Below are 18,051 nucleotides of genomic sequence, written 5' to 3'. Positions count from 1 at the left end.
TCCCAAGGTCCCATATGTCTCGCTAATTAGGAGTTAGTGGAGCACTAAACTCATTTTTAATGTTTAAGTATTCAAAGTTTCCTAATTTGCACATTTATCTTAATTCTTTCACTATTTACATAATGCATCTCATTTTAATTTTTCATGACATTTTCAAAGTGTAATATCATTTATTTTTAATGGACATTGAGGTCAAAAGGCAACTCTTAGTGTCAAATAACCAAAATGCCCCTCTTTAGGTTGTATTCCTGATTTTTCAGTAATACCGATTTTTGTCTGTTTCTCGATTTTTCATTTTTCTTTGTATTAATTTATTAATTTTTCTTTGATATTTCTAGTGTCAATTACATTTCAATAAACCTTTAATTATGTCCCGAAATAAAATTCCAAGGGTTTTTCGCGGTCTTGGGGTCGGCAACGGCCTTCCTGGTACAGTTACCCATCGCTGCGGTGCCGGCTTATTTAACTTAGTTTTATTTTCTCTCTTTTATTTTTCTTTAATTTTTCATGTATTTTCTTTTTATTTATTTCATCATTATATGTCTGTTCACTATCATCGAAGTATAGTTCTAGACATCCTGACTTGTCTGACTTGATATTAGGCCATTGGAGTAACAGAACATACAGAATACGTATAGTAGAGATGTTACACCTTAACCCATCGTTTATCCTCTTCCTCTCTTTCTTGATGTAGATGCTATTTAAAAATCATTTTACCAGGTTAAGAGAAATTATAGTGCAGTTACTAAAGTAGAGAAAAGTAGAAGTCCAATATCTTTTGATTTTCAAAAAAGGAAAATTAAATTAAAGTATATTGTATTAAGCATAAATTAATAAATAAGTACACTTGTATAAAATCAATTTCACAAACCTAAAATTATAAACTTAATATCTCATAGCCACTAATTAAGTTCAATTCAAATGTCAATACATATTTCATATTATACTTGGTATATCACTTGACTGAGTTAGTGGAGCATCAATCCTTTCAGTTTTAACTTGTCACGACCAAACTTATGGGCCGAACCGACACTAGGACCTGGGCCAGCCTAAAGCCCCAAAGACCTATAGTAAGCCTAACTATTCCTTAACCCAACTCTAAGGTCCATTTGGCCCAATTTCAAGAATTCAACCGGACAGAGTCCGGCCATAAAGTGGACCTTTCAATGGGGAGTTTTTTACTCACCCGACCTGTAAACACAATATATAATCAATTGGAGAGCTCAGCTCACCCTCCACATACTCAAATGTCATAAAAATAAATGGGAGCTCAGCTTCCTCATCCAGTCCAACAAACATGCATATAATAATAAGTTTACAGGCCCAACATGACAATTATATTACAGTCTCCAAAATAAATATTTCTAACACATGTGAAAATTCTAGGAGTTAATAGAATTATACAAACATTAATAAACAACCTGCGAAGGAGAAAAGCAGGTTAATCACAATAAAAATCCTATTGTAGCCTGAAAAATAATGAACAGGAGTGAGCGTTCGACTCAAAGAGTAAAATATCAATTTTAACCATAATCTCTATAACTATCTAAAGCTAATGCACCCTGTAGAGTGAAATGCAACATCAATAATAGTTTCACATCATAACAGCAAAAAGGTAATTTGGAGCACTCACACACCCAGTAATGTCAAATCATAAATATATGGGAGCTGATCCCCTATACAGCTCTCTTAATCCAACCTGTGCCAGCGAAGAACTCAAGCCAGACTTTCGCTTAATAAACCAAATCGGGGTCCCAGCGAAGAACTCAAGCTGTGTCTAACCCGAAGGACTGGGTCTCAGTGAACATCTCAAGCCGGGTCTACTCGTCCTGTACATAGCCAACACTATACCACACGCACGCCAACGCACTCACACTGCTCCAAATTACCACAACAACATCCATGGCACTTCAACAGTTGTGAATGCAACATAAAACGTGCCTAGAATTTAACTACATAGATATATACATATAAGTGATGCATGGGCATCCTTGAACATATAATAATATCGAAATTACAATTAAAATTAATATTTTACTCACAGACTTGACAGCAGTTACTGTGGTAGTTGGGCGAAGGAAGAAGGCTGTCCCGGCTCACCTGATAATTTTATTACAATTATTTAATACAATTGACTCAATACAAACCAAGAAAAGACCAAATACGTTCTAAGTCGTGCCAAAAATTCGGCAGAGTCTCTCCTATACCTAGGACCTACCCAACCTGCAAATTAGTTTAAAACACACTTCTATATCTACCAACCATACACCCACAACTCAATCATATCACACAGCCCCTCCTGGGCCCATCCAAATAGTCATCAATCACAATATGTAAAATTACAGTTTAGTCCTTATAATTGACCCTTTTTGCAAAAACTACCCAAATAAACTCTAAAAATTCTAAAACTTTGCCCCGCGACCCTTAGCAATATTACTAGGCCATTGCAAAAAGAATCATAATTTTTTGAGCTACCACGAATATTTAATGGATTTTTAATCCCATTTAAGCACCAGAAAATTATGAAAAAGCAAGGTTCAGGTTTACCTATGCCGATTCCGACTCCAAGGACGCGCTCGGGACGTCTGACAATGGTGGAGTAGCCAAAATCTTGATCCAATTCGGAGACTTTTTTAATTGCCGGTCTATTTGGCCAGAAATTCACAGACATGGATAACTGTCGAATTTCCGTGAATTGAAGGTACCTACACGAAGGTCACAACACGAGGGTTAGTATATAATTTTTTTTGGAATTTTCTAAGCTCATTTAATGCTCGAAAAAATACTACGAAGTTCCATGGGACCCATCGAAAAACGGTATCAGAAAATTTTGAAATTTATATTGTCGTGAAGCTCTCGACAAATGGAGCACTCTGGTACTCTCGATTTTTTCGTGGGGTTCACGGTTTGCGAGAAATCTAGCCCAAAAGTCAAAATGGGCTAAAACTTCCCGGATAAAAATTGGACAAACCGCTTGATGGATTTTGGTGTTCTTGGTGTCTATGGAAAGCTCTCAAGGTGTAGATAGTGTTTGACACAAGACCCAGCCCAATTGGTGGCCGAATCGGCCGAATTTCGGAGGGAAAGGTGAAGCATCGCGCGCGCACAAGGGAGGCATTCGTGCATTTTTTTCGGTCACTTGGGACGACGCCCGGCCGTGGGGGGGCGTCGGGGCGGCACGCCGGTGAGGTGGGGAGGCTGGGGAGGCGGCGACGTGGCCTGGGGGTGAGGGAGGAGAGAGAAAATGGGAGAGGAAGGAGGAGAGGTCGAGCGCGCGAGGGAGAAGGAAGAAGAAAAAGAAAAGGCAGGTCCGATTCTACCGATCTGATCTGATCCGGTTCGAAAACGAGGCCCAAAAATTACGAAAAAATTCTAGAAAACTCAGAAAAACTCATAGACTCCAAATATATTTTTAGTTTTTCCACGTGGTCTTTAAATTAATTTTTTAAAAATCATCAAAGTTTTATATTTTCTGGAAATCAAACCCGATTTCTAAAATCCAAAAAAATTTAAATAATTTCCTAAAATTTAAATAAAATTAAAATATCAATATTTACCCAAAAATAATAAATTTAAAAATGAGGGGTATTACATTTTTCCCCCCTTACAGAAAATTAGTCCTCGAATTTTACACAAGGCAGAATAAAGTACAGAATTACACATTGAATAGATAATGGTACTTGCTACGCATGTCCCGCTCTGACTCCCAGGTGCACTCTTCCACCGACTGACTCCACCACAAAACCTTAACCATAGGGATCTATTTTGATCTTAGCTGCCTCACTTGGTAGTCCACTATGGCTACAGGTTGCTCCACAAATGTCAGATTTTCTTTCAGCTCTATTACATCCAGCTGTAGCACATGAGAAGGATCAAGTATGTATTTCCTGAGCATGGAGATGTGAAACACAGGATGAACATGAGAAAGGTTGGGTGGTAGCTCCAACTGGTAGGCAACTGCTCCAACTCTATCAGTAACCTCAAAAGGTCCAATATACCAAGGTACCAACTTGCCCCTCTTTCCAAATCTCATTACTCCCTTCATCGGAGAAACCTTCAGGAATACATAGTAGCCTACTGCAAACTCTACATTCCTTCGTCTGGGATCTGCATAACTCTTCTGCCTACTGAAAGCTGTTTTCAATCATTCCCTGATTAAAGAAACTATCTTTGAAGTGTACTGCACTAGGTCTACATCATGCACCTTCACTTCTCCCATTTTCGTCCAACACAGAGAAGACCTACACTTTCTTCCATAGAGTGCCTCATAGGGTGCTATCCCTATGCTAGAATGATAACTGTTGTTGTAGGCAAACTCCACCAAAGGTAGCTGATCATCCCATTGACCTCCAAAATCCAAAACACTCATGCAAAGCATGTCTTTCAGTATTTGGATTGTCCTTTCGGACTGTCCGTCTATTTGAGGGTGGAAAACAGTACTAAAGTTCAACTGTGTGCCAAGTGCCTCCTGCAACTTCTTCCAAAACCGAGAAGTGAACTGGGGCCCTCTGTCAGATATTATGAAAGCCGAAACTCCATGCAATCTAACTATTTCTCGAATATAAAGCCGGGCGTACTGTGCAACAGAATATGTGGTCTTCACAGGCATGAAATGAGCTGATTTAGTTAGGTAGTCTACAATTACCCATATAGAATCATATCTTCGTGTGGTACGAGGCAACCCAGTTACAAAATCCATAGTAATCATTTCCCACTTCCATTCTGGGATAGGGAGCTCTTGCAGCTTCCCTGACGGCCTCTGGTGTTTAAACTTCACCTTCTGACAAGTCAAGCACTTGGACACGAAGTCTGCTATGTCTCTCTTTATGCCATTCCACCAATAGCTATCTTTCACATCATGGTACATCTTGGTAGAGCCTGGGTGAATATTGTACAGTGTATAGTGTGCCTCTCGCATAATTTCATTTCTGAAATTGTCCACATTGGGCACACATATCCTAGAACCTTGCATAAGGGCGCCATCATTGGCAAATTCAAACTCACCACCTTCACCCTGTTGTACTCTTTCTATGATCTTCATCAATTGTTGGTCTCTGTGCTGGGAAACTCTAACTCTGTCTTGTAAGTCTAGCCTCACTGAAAAATGGGCCAACAATACCCCCTCATCTGAAAGATCTAGGATTAGACCTTGATCCATCAATTCATGTACTTCCTGAATCAACGGTCTTTTCTCCGCTGATATGTGTGCAAAGCTGCCAGAAGATTTTCTACTCAAAGCATCTACTACTATATTGGCCTTCTCAGGGTGGTACTGGATGGTGCAATCATAGTCCTTCAGAAGCTCCATCCATCTCCTCTGTCTCAAGTTTAAATTCCTCTGTTGGAAGATGTACTTCAAACTCGTGTGGTCGGTGTATATCTCACACACTTCACCATACAGATAGTGTCTCCAGATTTTTAGTGCAAAGACTACAGTCGCCATTTCTAAATCATGGGTGGGGTAGTTCTGTTTATACCTCTTCAGCTGCCTTGAAGCATAAGCCACTACTTTTCCATTCTGCATCAAAACACACCCTAAGCCAACTCTGAAGGCGTCACAGTACACGGTATATCCTTCACCACTCATCGGTAATGTCAACACAGGGGTGGTGGTTACACATTCCTTAAGCTTCTGGAAACTCTCCTCACAATCATCTGTCCAAATGAATGGAACATTCTTCCAAGTTAACTTAGTTAGGGGAGCTGCTATCTTGGGAAAATCCTGCACAAAACGCCTATAGTAGCCAACTAGACCCAGAAAACTTCGCACCTTAGTGACTTTTGTAGGCCTAAGCCAATCAGTCATAGTTTCAATTTTCTTGGGATCCACTTGAATACCTTCACTAGAAACCATGTGTCCCAAGAATGAGATGCTTTCTAGCCAAAATTCACATTTTGAAAATTTGGCACATAGCTGGTGCTCCCTCAAAGTCTGCAACACCATCCTCAAGTGCCACACGTGTTCTTCCTTGGTCCGAGAATATACCAAAATGTCATCTATGAAAACGATGACAAAATAGTCCAGGAATGGCCTGAACACTGTGTTCATCAAGTCTATGAAGGCTGCTGGTGCATTAGTGAGTCCAAAAGACATCATCAAGAACTCATAATGACCATATCTTGTCCTAAACGCTGTTTTGGACACATCCTCATTCCTGATTCTCAACTGATGGTAGCCTGATCATAGGTCTATCTTGGAAAAGAATCTAGCCCCTTGGAGTTGATCAAACAGATCATCGATTCGAGGAAGTGGATACTTGTTCTTTACAGTCACCTTGTTCAGCTGTCTATAGTCAATACACAACCTCAAGGACCCATTTTTTTTTTCTCACAAATAGAACAAGAGTGCCCCAGGGTGAAGTGCTCAGACGCATAAAACCCTTGTCCAAAAGCTCCTGTAGTTGCTCCTTTAGCTCTTTCAATTCTGCTGGTGCCATCCTGTAAGGCGGCATTGATATGGGGTTTGTACCCGGCACAACATCAATGCAGAACTCTATTTCCCTTTCTGGTGGAACCCTAGAAGCTCCTCAGGGAAGACATCAATTAATTCTCTGACAACAGGAATATTTTTCATGTTGACACCTTCTACAGATGTATCTCTTACCAATGCCAAATACCCTTGACATCCACGCCTCAACATTTTTCTAGCACTAATTGCTGACACCAAATTATATGGAGCCACGCTCCTTTCACCATCAAAGCTAAACTCTTCCACACCAGGTATGTGGAAATACACCTTTTTGTTCCTGCAGTCTAAAGTGGCATAATGAGTTGTCAACTAATCCATTCCCAGAATTACATTGAAATCCATTACTGGTAGAGGAACTAAGTCTGCTGGGAGGATTCTTCCATCCACTACTACTGGGCTACCCGGAAAAACCATATCTACATCTATGTTGTCACTAACCGGGGTAGCTACAGATAAAGGGCATTCTAATATTGTAGGGTTCCTACCCAATCTCATGGCAAACACTGGGGAGACAAAGGAGTGCGTAGCACCCGGATTTATCAAAACACGAGCCTCATAGGAACAAACTAGAAGAATACCTACCATAACTGCATTGGAAGCCTGAGCATCCTTGTGGGTCAGGGTGAAAACCCAAGCTTGACCCCTACCTGGGTTGCAGAACCCTGATACTGACTTCTACCTCTAGATCTGTCTCTAAATCCACGTCCTCCTTGTCCTCAGCCCTGTTGGCCACTGAACTGACTGCCATGCTGGAAGCACCAAGATACAACTGACGAAGAACATTTGCAACAAAACCCTGTGACCCCATCTGTGGCTCACTGAACACTGGGCATTCCCTAGCAAAGTGACCTGGTTGGCCACACCTAAAACATACTCCTGAACCCATCAGACAAGGTCCTGAATGTCCTCTTCGACACTGTGTGCAAGGTGCCAAGGAGGATCCTGAACCAGACCCAGAACTGCTGTATCCCGAACTATGAACACTGTTGGATCCGTACCCTGGTCTGAATCCTCGAGATTTGTGTCTAAAACCACTCTTCTTGTTCCTACTTCTTCCTCTGTAATTACTCTGGCCTCCGCTATCCGGAGCACCCATGTGGGGAACACCTGAAGAACCCTCTGCTCTATTTTTCTTTGCCCTTCCGCTGTCATCCACAGCATAGCTAATCTCAATTTATCTGGCTCGATCAACCACCACATCAAAAGATCGACGACATCATGGCCGTGTCCGCATACCTCCCGCCAAGCCCCTTTAGGAACCTCTTCACCTTCATAATTTCTGTAGCTCGCTATAGGGGCATATCTACTCGGGCCTGCAAATTCGTAGCATATTCATCTACAGACCTGCCATTCTGCCTTAAGGCCTCAAAGGCCCACTGCTTTTGATCTCTAAAACTTTCTGGTACAAATCGGTTGATAAACAGTTCCACAAACTGGGTCCATAACAAACCATCCACCCGAGGTAATATGTAGTCATTCATCCATTGTCTAGACATAGACCCCATGACATGCTGCATACACTCTATAAGTCTTCTATCAATCAACTGCAACTCTGTTCCTGCCTGTCTGCAGAAATCCAAAAATCGATATGCATCGTCTGACACATCATAAGTACCAGGTACCAACTTCTTGAAATTGATTATCTGTTTGTAAGGTTCCCCTCTTGGTGCGGTGGACTGCTGCTGCTGTGGAGGGTGGACCATAGACTGTGCCATCATATCGATGGTTCTCTGCAAACCAGCTAGAGTAGCTGCCATTGGGTCCATGGGACCCTGTGCCATAAAAGACTGATCCTAAACTGGTGGCAGCTGCTCTTTTACTTAAGCAGCTCTAGGCCTCCTACCCCGCCTCCTCGGGGCAGGCGTCTCATCCTGTGCTGACACCTCGTCAGGCGCATCTGGTTCTGGTGTCGTGGCAGCTCTCCTGCTTCTACGCATTTTCCTGAAATTCAGCAGTATTAGCCCACAAAATTCAAAACTGCATATTACACAGCTCTATAGACTCATGTTTACACACAATATATAAAGCAGAAACTAGAAGCAAAGATGACAATGCAAGACGAATGTGGACCCTATTTTCCGCATGTGATTCCTATTAGAATCTTCCCAACATTTTAGACAATTTTCCCCTATGAATCTGGAGCCTAAGCTCTGATACCACATTTGTCACGACCCAACCTATGGGCCGGACCGGCACTAGGACTTGGGCCAGCCTAAAGCCCCCGAGGCCCGTAATAAGCCTAACTATTCCTTAACCCAACTCTAAGGCCCAATTTCAAGAATTCAACCGGACAAAGTCCGACCATAAAGTGAACCTTTCAACGGGGAGGTTTTGACTCACCCGACCTGTAAACACAATATATAATCAATTGGGAAGCTCAGCTCACCCTCCACATACTCAAATGTCATAAAAATAAAGGGGAGCTCAGCTCTCTCATCCAGTCCAACAAACATGCATATAATAATAAGTTTACAGGCCTAACATGACAATTATATTACAGTCCCCAAAATAGATATTTCTAATACATGTAGAAATTCTAGGAGTTAATAGAATTACACAAATATTAATAAACAACCTGCGAAGGAGAAAAGCATGGTAACCACAACAAAAATCCTCATGTAACCTGAAAAATAATGAAAAGGAGTGAGGTTCAACTCAGAGAGTAAAATACCAATTTTAACCATAATCTCTATAACTATATAAAGCTAATGCACCCTGTAGAGTAAAATGCAACATCAGCAATATTTTCACATCATAACAGCAAAAAGGTAATTTGGAGCACTCACACACCTAGTAATGTCAATTCATAAATATATGAGAGCTGATCCCCTATACAACTCTCTTAATCCAACCTGTGCCAGCGAAGAACTCAAGCCGGACTTTCGCTTAATAAACCAAATCGGGGTCCCAGCGAAGAACTCAAGCCGTGTCTACCTCGAAGGACCGGGTCCCAGCAAACATCTCAAGCCATGTCTATCCGTCCTGTCCATAGCCAACATTATACCACACGCACGCCAACGCACACACACTGCTCCAAATTACCACAACAACATCCATAGCACTTTAACAATTGTGAATGCAACATAAAACGTGCCTAGAGTTTAACTACATAGATATATACATATAAGTAATGCATGGGCATGGTTGAACATATAATAATATCGAAATTACAATTAAAATTAATATTTTACTCACAGACTTGACAACAATCACTATGGCGGCTGGGCGAAAGAAGAAGGCTGTCCCGGCTCACCTAACAATTTTATTATAATTATTTAACACAATTGACTCAATACAAACTAAGAAAAGACCAAATACGTCCTAAGTCGTGCCGAAAATCCGGCAGAGTCTCCCCTAGACCTAGGACCTACCCTTCCTGTAAATGGGTTTAAAACACACTTCTATATCTACCAAGCATACACCCACAACTCAATCATATCACATAGCCCCTCTTGGGTCCATCCAAACAGGCATCCATCGCAATATATAAAATTACAGTTTAGTCCTTATAATTGACCCTTTTTGCAAAAACTACCCAAATAAACTCTAAAAATTCTAAAACTTTGCCCGCGGTCCTTAGCAATATTACCAGGCTATTACAAAAAGAATCATAATTTTCTAAGCTACCATGAATATTTAATGGATTTTTAATCCCATTTAAGCACTAGAAAATTACGAAAAAGTAATGTTCGGGTTTACCTATGCTGATTTTGACTCCGGAGACGCGCTCGGGACGTCTGACAATGGTGGGGTAGCCAAAATCTCGATCCAATTCGGAGACTTTTTCAGTAGCCAGTCTGTCTGGCCGGAAATTCACAGACCTAGACAACTGTCGAATTTCCGCGAATTGAAGGTACCTACACGAAGCCCACAACACGGGAGTTAGTATATAATTTTTAAGAAATTTTCTAAGCTCATTTAATGCTCGAAAAAATACTACGAAGTTCCGTGGGACCCATCAAAAAACGGTATCGAAAAATTTTGAAATTTATATTGCTGCGAAGCTCTCGATGAGTGGAGCGCTCTAGTACTCGGTTTTTTCGTGGGGTTCACGATTTGCGAGAAAATCTAGCCCAAAAGTCAAAATGGGCTAAAACTTTCCGAACAAAAATTGAACAAATCGCTCGATGAATTTTGGTGTTCTTGGTGTCCGTGGAAAGCTCTCGAGGTGTAGATGGTGTTTAACACAAGACCCGGCCCAATCAGTGGCCGAATCTGCCGGATTTCGACCGGGAAGGTGAAGGGTGTCGAGCGCGCAGGGAAGGCATTCGCGCGCGTTTTCCAGCCACCTGGGACAACAGCTGGCCATGGGGAGGCATCGGGGAGGCGCACCGGCGAGGTGGGGAGGCAGCGGCGCGCCCTGGGGGTGAGGGAGGAGAGAGAAAATGGGAGGGGAAGGAGGCGAGTTCGGGCATGCGAGGGAGAAGGAAGAAGAAAAAGAAAAGGGCCGGTCCGATTCGATCGGTCCGATCCGATCTGATTTGATTTGACTGGCCCAATTCAAGATACAAAATTTTAAATTTTTACTCTGCCTTAGGACCGAAAATGAGACCCAAAAATTACGAAAAAATTATAGAAAACTCAGAAAATTTTGTAGACTCCAAATATATTTTTAGTTTTGCCATGTGGTCTTTAAATTAATTTTTTAAAAATCATCAAAGTTTTATATTTTCGGGTAATCAAACCCGATTTCTAAAATTCGAAAATTTTCAAATAATTTCCTAAAATTTAAATAAAATTAAAATATCAATATTTACCCAAAAATAATAAATTTAAAAATTAGGAGTGTTACACAACTACACCATCAGATAAATTATCAAAAGGTACTTATGATGAGACTTGATGATTACCATTCAATGGAGGATTAGGTATTTCAATTCCATCTCCAAAGATCCATCATTTGGCGGACTAGATATACCTTGAACGCGTTCAACACTTGCTCGACTTAGTAGCCCTCTAATATCTAGATTAGAGGAACCAGATGTAAAACACTCAATAAAATGACTCTAGAAAGGATTGGGTTGCTTTTTCTTTGCAGTACAACTTGCCTTTTCCTTTAGCAATAGACCACCAAAAGCCATTATTCAACCTATAATTATAAAAAATTACAACCATGTATGATATAATTAAAAGAATCCAATAGAAATGAATGCATAATCATAATCAAAATAAAAAATTAAGATTAGATTACCTAGACACGCATTAGACATCTCAAATCAAACATCAAAGTTATCATCATCATCATCATCAGGAATGTTTTGTATGTCTTTATCACTATTCACATAATCAACTAATGTGTCTTCTAAGCTATTAGTTTCATCAACATCATCTACAAAATTATCATCTTTATCACATTCAGGAAGTTTTGAAATTAGTACTGACTCAATATCTTCTGAATCAATATCAACCCTATGCAGCAAATGTAATTCCTCCCCCTAATTTCAATTAAATCAACTTCATTCTCTTGATATACTTCATGCTCAACAACTTGCAAGCAATGAACATCCATGGCTTCATTCTGTAGCTCATCAACATCATATATATACTTATGTTGAAATGGTTGTATCACTTGCCACTCACTTCCTAATTTTGGGTCATCTATATAAAAAAATTGTTTTGCTTAATGTGCTAAAATATAAGGGTCATTTTGATGCCAACGCCCAATAATCTTAACACTAACTATATTTCCTTCCTTTTTAACCCTTGTTTTTTTTTCCCCAGGTCAAACGAGCTGCATTTGAAAAGAATAATGTGCTTATCATTAACATAATCTAACTGAATAATATCAATAAGCTCCCCATAAAAATCAATAGTCTCATCACTATGGCTTCCTTCAATTACAATCCCACTATTTTGACTTGTGCGACGATGATCACGTTCTTTTGTAAGATATCACACTCCATTCAAAATGCAGCCTATGTACTTTTTAACACATCTACATGGAGCACATGATAACGAATAGAGAGCTTCAATGGATTCTGATGGTTCTTTGTCATACGAATGTGCCATCTAAACATAAAATTTATAAAAATAAACATTTTGTCATTGCCTATAAATTAGATATTATACACATACATAACATATGCTTACACGTTGTTGGAACCATATCATAAATTGCTCTCTATGTCTTTGATCTATATTTCGACAACCTTACAATTGTAGCTCTGTCTTATGCTCCCTAGGACAAAGTTTTTAGATTAATAAATTAATTATTTTTAGAGCAACCAGAAAATAATACATTAACCAAATTAGTTATCATATGCTCACTCGAAATAAGGCTTTACTTCCTCGCAATTTTGTAAGACATACCATTGTGCCATGTTGAACTCTTCTTTTGATAACTCAACAAATTTTATAGCACCAAATGGGTGACACTTTTGTGAGAATATAGATAAGCCACTAAAATTGTCAATATCATTATTTCTCTCATCTCGATTAAATCATGTTTTAATACCATGCAAATACATTGAACAAAAGCTTAAACATTCCTTTGTAACATATGCTTATGCAATCGAACCTTCTGGACGAGCTTTGTTTCGAACACTTTGTTTTAATTCACATAATGACCTATTGAAAAAAGTGATTGGATTATGAGAATGCTACTAGAAATTTTCTATTAGGGAAAAGTTAGTAAAAGATTGTATTACCTTTCAATAGGATACATCCATTTAAATTGAACTGGTCCGAGTAAAGCTTCATTGGGTAAATGATCAGTTAAATAAACCAGGACATCGAAAAAAGCAGGCGGATAGGTCATTTCCAGTTTGCATAGTATGATTATGATATTATCTTTCAATTTCTCCCCCACCTTTCTATTTAATTTTTTACAACATAGCTGCTGAAAAAAATCACCCAACTTGGACAATAAGTTGGATACCTATTTGTTTGAGCGCCCACAAATGCCAACAGGAAATATCCGTTGCAAAAGAAAATGACAATCATGGCTTTTTGATCCCAATATCTTTTAATCACTTGCATTGACACAGCGAGAGATGTTAGAGGCATATCCATTTGGAAATTTAATAGACTTTAAAAAATCACAAAATCTTTTTCATTCTTTCTTTTTCATCACATAACATCCAGTCGGTATCATATATTTTCCATCACTTCTCTTTACCATATGTAACTCCTTTCATATTCCTAGATCTTCCAAATCTTTTCTTTCCTTCACAATATCTTTGTCTTTCCTTCAATGGTCATAAGGGTCCGCAATATACTCTCACATATATTCTTTTCAATATGCAACGCATGATTATGCCTCAATTTTAACTGACTCTAATAAGGCAACTCAAAAAATATGCTTCGTTTTGTCCAATTTAATTCACTTGAAGAATGTTTTCTCTTTCTGTTTGTTGGATGCTTCCTTGGTATACATATGGGTAATTGATCCAAATGCAACAAAACATCTTCACCTATTAGTTAGGTGCCTCCCCATCTTCTTTCTTACCATTGAACTTCCTACTTCTCCTCCATCTGTGTTCTTTTGGCAGGTATCAATGATGACCCATATAGCATATTTTATTTCACAACGATGACCTGTAAAGTAGTTGTTGAATAATTTCATTAATGTTATCATTCTCCAAATTAAAAATTTTCCTTTACTTTACCTTTAGCAATTAAATCTGCTTTTAAAATTTTCTTTAACAGTGCAAAGAGTTGAATAGAGAAAATAATGAAGACTTTTTTTTATAAAAATTATTTATAAAAATATCACAATCAATGGAAGCAAAGTAAATGGAGGGGGAAAAATTACATTCACTATAAAATTAAAATAGAAATCTAAATCTAAATCATTAACATATAAAAAGAAATAAATTATATATTTCTATATTAATTGGGGCAAAATTAAATCGTTGATTGTGAATACTTGCTTATGTTTAGTAATTAGTTAATATAGAAGGAAATAAATTTAATTAATATTTTCTATTAATTAGTCTTTTCATGATAATGCAAACTGCAAAATAATTTGTGATAATTTTCATGATAATGTGCAAGTTATAGGAATCGAGTAGTAGTTGTAGTTTATAGAAATAGTAGACAATGTACAAGAACAACTGAAGAATAGTACAGAACATATTAACAAAATTGTAATGCTTTTGCTACTTAGATAGGCAGAGATAAAAGTTTTAGGTCCACAAGAATGAGCAAAAAAAAATTGAAGAAATATTTTAGTTTTTCATTATTAAACGAGGGTACAGTGTACACAAGTAAAACTACCCATAAAGTGAAATTGGAGCAAAATTGGATCAGAAATATACTTCAGAATCGCAAGAAGGTTACACTAAGAAATGCAAAAACTCTAGCGATCAGTAGTCGCCAAATAAGGCAGAAGCTCCAACCCAAAAAAATCCGAGACTAAATACCAATCAAATCAAACCCCATCAAAAAATAATGCAGTGGCCACAACCCAGACCATTAACAAAAACAGTAGAGACCAATAAAATGCAAGAACTCAATAAAACCAATAACTTGATAGCAGCAATAATCACTTTCCGAATGAGAATTTTTTAAAATGACAATGAAAAAAAAAACTTTCATTTTGTAGATCATAGACAAAAAAATAGATACATATGAATTGTCCACTATCAAGCAATAAAAGTTATTATTTTTGCCATATCTCAATCCAAACTTTCTTCAACAATCCCAAAACACTGATACCAAGTTTTTATCAATTGAAACAAACCATCTTACGACATCATTCCAACAATAAGACTATTTCAATTCATACCACACTATCAGTCCACAAAAGAATCAACCTTCTTCATACATGATAACCATAACAATTTCATAGAAATCAAACCAATAAACAATGAATGACATTTTATTGCTTCACTAAAATCTAGACTCCAATAAAACTAGAAAAAACATAGACCATCACTCCTTGACCATTAACGACCTAATTAAGCAACTAATCATAATTAAGTTTAAACCAACCTATGCACAAAAAAGAAAAAAAAAACAAAAACAAAATTTTAAGCCAACCTAAATTCAACAGTGGGAACCCAATTCCAATATATCCAGCCCTCAATCTTCATTTGCGCTAAAAGCTCCAGAATTTGTTGCATCTATGAGAAGCTATTTGTGAGAGGGATAGAGATAAAAGAGAATTATTTTAGGGCAAAGTTACCGACCCACTAAAAATACTGCAAATATTAAAATTTCCTGGTAATTTTAATTGAGGGTTAATATTAGTATTTTGTATCTTATTAGTCAGAAAATATTTTTTTTTCCTTTTTAATAATAATAAACATATCTTAATATCAATTTTTTCCTTAAAAATTAATCTAATATGCCAAAACCAATTGTATTATTATTCATATACAACATTACTCTTAAATATAATTACTTCATTTTAGCTTTGGAATTTTATAAAAAATTAATAACTAAAATTGTTTATATGAGCTCAAATTAAAAACAAAATCAGCTAAAAAAATAACATCATTTGTACCTTAGGGCAGAAATTTAATTGTTTGAAGATAACAATCATCTTCAGGGGAATAAATTCAATGGATTGAAGCTTCGATTAATTGAAGATTCGGTTGATTGACACTGGATGGATCATTGGCATCGCTGGGTTGAGGAAGAGAGGAGTCTAGGTGTTGATGCTTGGCTGTGTGTGGTAAAGCAAATGAAAGAAGAAATTGAAGCAAATCTTTAACCAAGCTATCGTTTCCATCCAAAGCATCAGAAATTGTTGATGCTAATGAAGAGAAAGACATTGACCCATGGGTAATTTCGAGAGTGTGAAGGTATTTTGAAGGAAGGACAGAGAAGACGGGATGGATAGAGAGGAAAGGAGATAAAGAAAGGGGAGGGATGAACAGTAACATGTATATGTTATTAATATATATGTTAAAAGAATTATAACATATTTATTTTATTGGTTTCAAAAAACAATATTTATTTTATTATAATATAAAATGAGATTCTGATATCGTATACGTAATATATATATATATATATATATTGTTAAAACTATATTAAGATTTAAAAAAAGAAGCATATTAAGATTCATGTTTCTTTTATGAATTTAGGTAAAAAGGAGTATTAATTAACCCGAAAAGAAATGTGAGAAGTGGATATTAGCTCACTTATATAATATTTAATTTTATTATTTTATTAAAATTTAATATTTGAATATATCAAAATTATATTTATTATTTCTAAAATAGTTAATATTAAACTCATAGTTTATAATTTTATCTATATTTATTAGTTATTATAAATTTATTTATATAATATTATCATTATAAAAAATTTTAAATATTTTATTTAAAATATAAATAGTAATTTTAACAGTAAACTATAATGTTGTATATTTGTATTTTTTGGAAATAAATAAGATAGCATAACAATATATTAGATTATAATAAGTCTAAAGAAAATTACCCCAAATATATTTCTTCAGTAGGAATGATGTCATTCGAAGGATCTTGGTGTGTGTATTAAGAAATTTATAAGTCTGTAAAATATTTAAATTCTATTTATTTAAAATATATTATATAAAAATTTATAAATATTAATATAAATTAATATATTTTATGTTTAATTAATCTAACACATAAAATTCAAACCCAATATAAATAAGATTCGATCAAATCATACATTAAAAAAAAAAAAATTAACCCATTGTCATCCTTATCATAATATATTGCATGTGGATTGAATTGGTGTGAAATGGCACAATTGTAAGATATAATAGCCTAGGGCCGGACGCAGGATTGAATGATAAAGGGGGCCAAAATTTAAAAGTTGTATAATTATTATAGTTAATAAAAATTTACAAATAATACATTTATCCAACAATGTAATTTATAAATTTTTGATAAATAATATATTTTATAAACTATAGATGGCTAATTTTCAAATATATATATATATATATATTTTATTATTATATAAATGCAATTAAAATAAGTAATATGAATTTTAACAAATATCTAAACAACTAATTTAAGAAAATATATACGTAATATAAATTTAATAATATTCATATTAACAGACCATCACTTAAATTTGTTAGGAGTCACCGCCTAGATTTACTAGTGCACGTACATTTTTTCTTAATCAAAACTGGTGCACATACCTTAAATTAAAAATTTTTTGCAGTATGATTGTTTGAATATTAGATTAATTATAATTTTTTGATTGACATCCTACTATATATTATAAAAAAATATTGTCAATTAATTACTTATAAATTGAAGCATAAAAAGCATAAATTCATTGAGGAATTTTATTAAATATGTTGAAAAAGAAATTAATAAGAAAAAATAGATTAAAAAAATGTAAATTTACTATTAAAATAATAACAACATAACTATTTATAAAATAATCAACATTTAAAATTATGAAATATTTGAATTTCAATTAAAATAATTAAATTCTTTTGTAGTTAACTATTTAAAATTATAATTCCTAAGAAAATGACAAATAATTATATTTTAATTTTAGGTTTCTGTTTTTTTATCTAATCTTATAACTTGTCAACTTCCATAATGGGTTGAAATTGAAATGAGGCTTGTTTTTTTTTTGGCGTAGATTACAACGATCCAAGGGCTATTAAAGGAGGAGGAAAGGTC

The 18,051-nt window shown here is 36.1% G+C and overlaps 1 protein-coding gene across 18 annotated transcripts in view; it reads right to left on the bottom strand.

Annotated features, from left to right (window-relative positions):
• LOC110672097 (uncharacterized) overlaps nt 1-16,314 on the bottom strand; it is a 30,446-nt gene extending 14,132 nt beyond the window's left edge. Inside the window, exons 1-8 of one of the 18 annotated variants that reach the window (XR_009142537.1) lie at nt 15,918-16,314; nt 15,452-15,544; nt 13,117-14,005; nt 11,320-11,558; nt 10,169-10,326; nt 9,045-9,092; nt 2,548-2,705; nt 2,043-2,100 (exon numbers count right to left, since the gene is read on the bottom strand). Coding sequence is in view for 5 of the 18 variants with exons in the window: in XM_058132039.1 (XP_057988022.1) it covers nt 8,286-8,410; nt 9,045-9,092; nt 10,169-10,326; nt 15,452-15,534; nt 15,918-15,956 (453 nt within the window). In the remaining 13 variants the exon portion in view is untranslated. Of the gene's footprint in view, nt 1-2,042; nt 2,101-2,547; nt 2,706-7,798; nt 8,411-9,044; nt 9,093-10,168; nt 10,327-11,319; nt 11,559-11,627; nt 13,037-13,116; nt 14,006-15,451; nt 15,545-15,917 lie in introns of those variants that run through there. The other 17 variants (XR_009142543.1, XR_002498207.2, XR_009142545.1 and 14 more) reach the window with 17 other exon arrangements.
• Nucleotides 16,315-18,051: the final 1,737 nt, after the last annotated feature.

The sequence above is a fragment of the Hevea brasiliensis genome, chromosome 13 (genome assembly GCF_030052815.1).
Source record: "Hevea brasiliensis isolate MT/VB/25A 57/8 chromosome 13, ASM3005281v1, whole genome shotgun sequence".
Classification (NCBI taxonomy): domain Eukaryota; kingdom Viridiplantae; phylum Streptophyta; class Magnoliopsida; order Malpighiales; family Euphorbiaceae; genus Hevea; species Hevea brasiliensis.
This window is presented reverse-complemented; position numbering and strand designations above follow the sequence as displayed.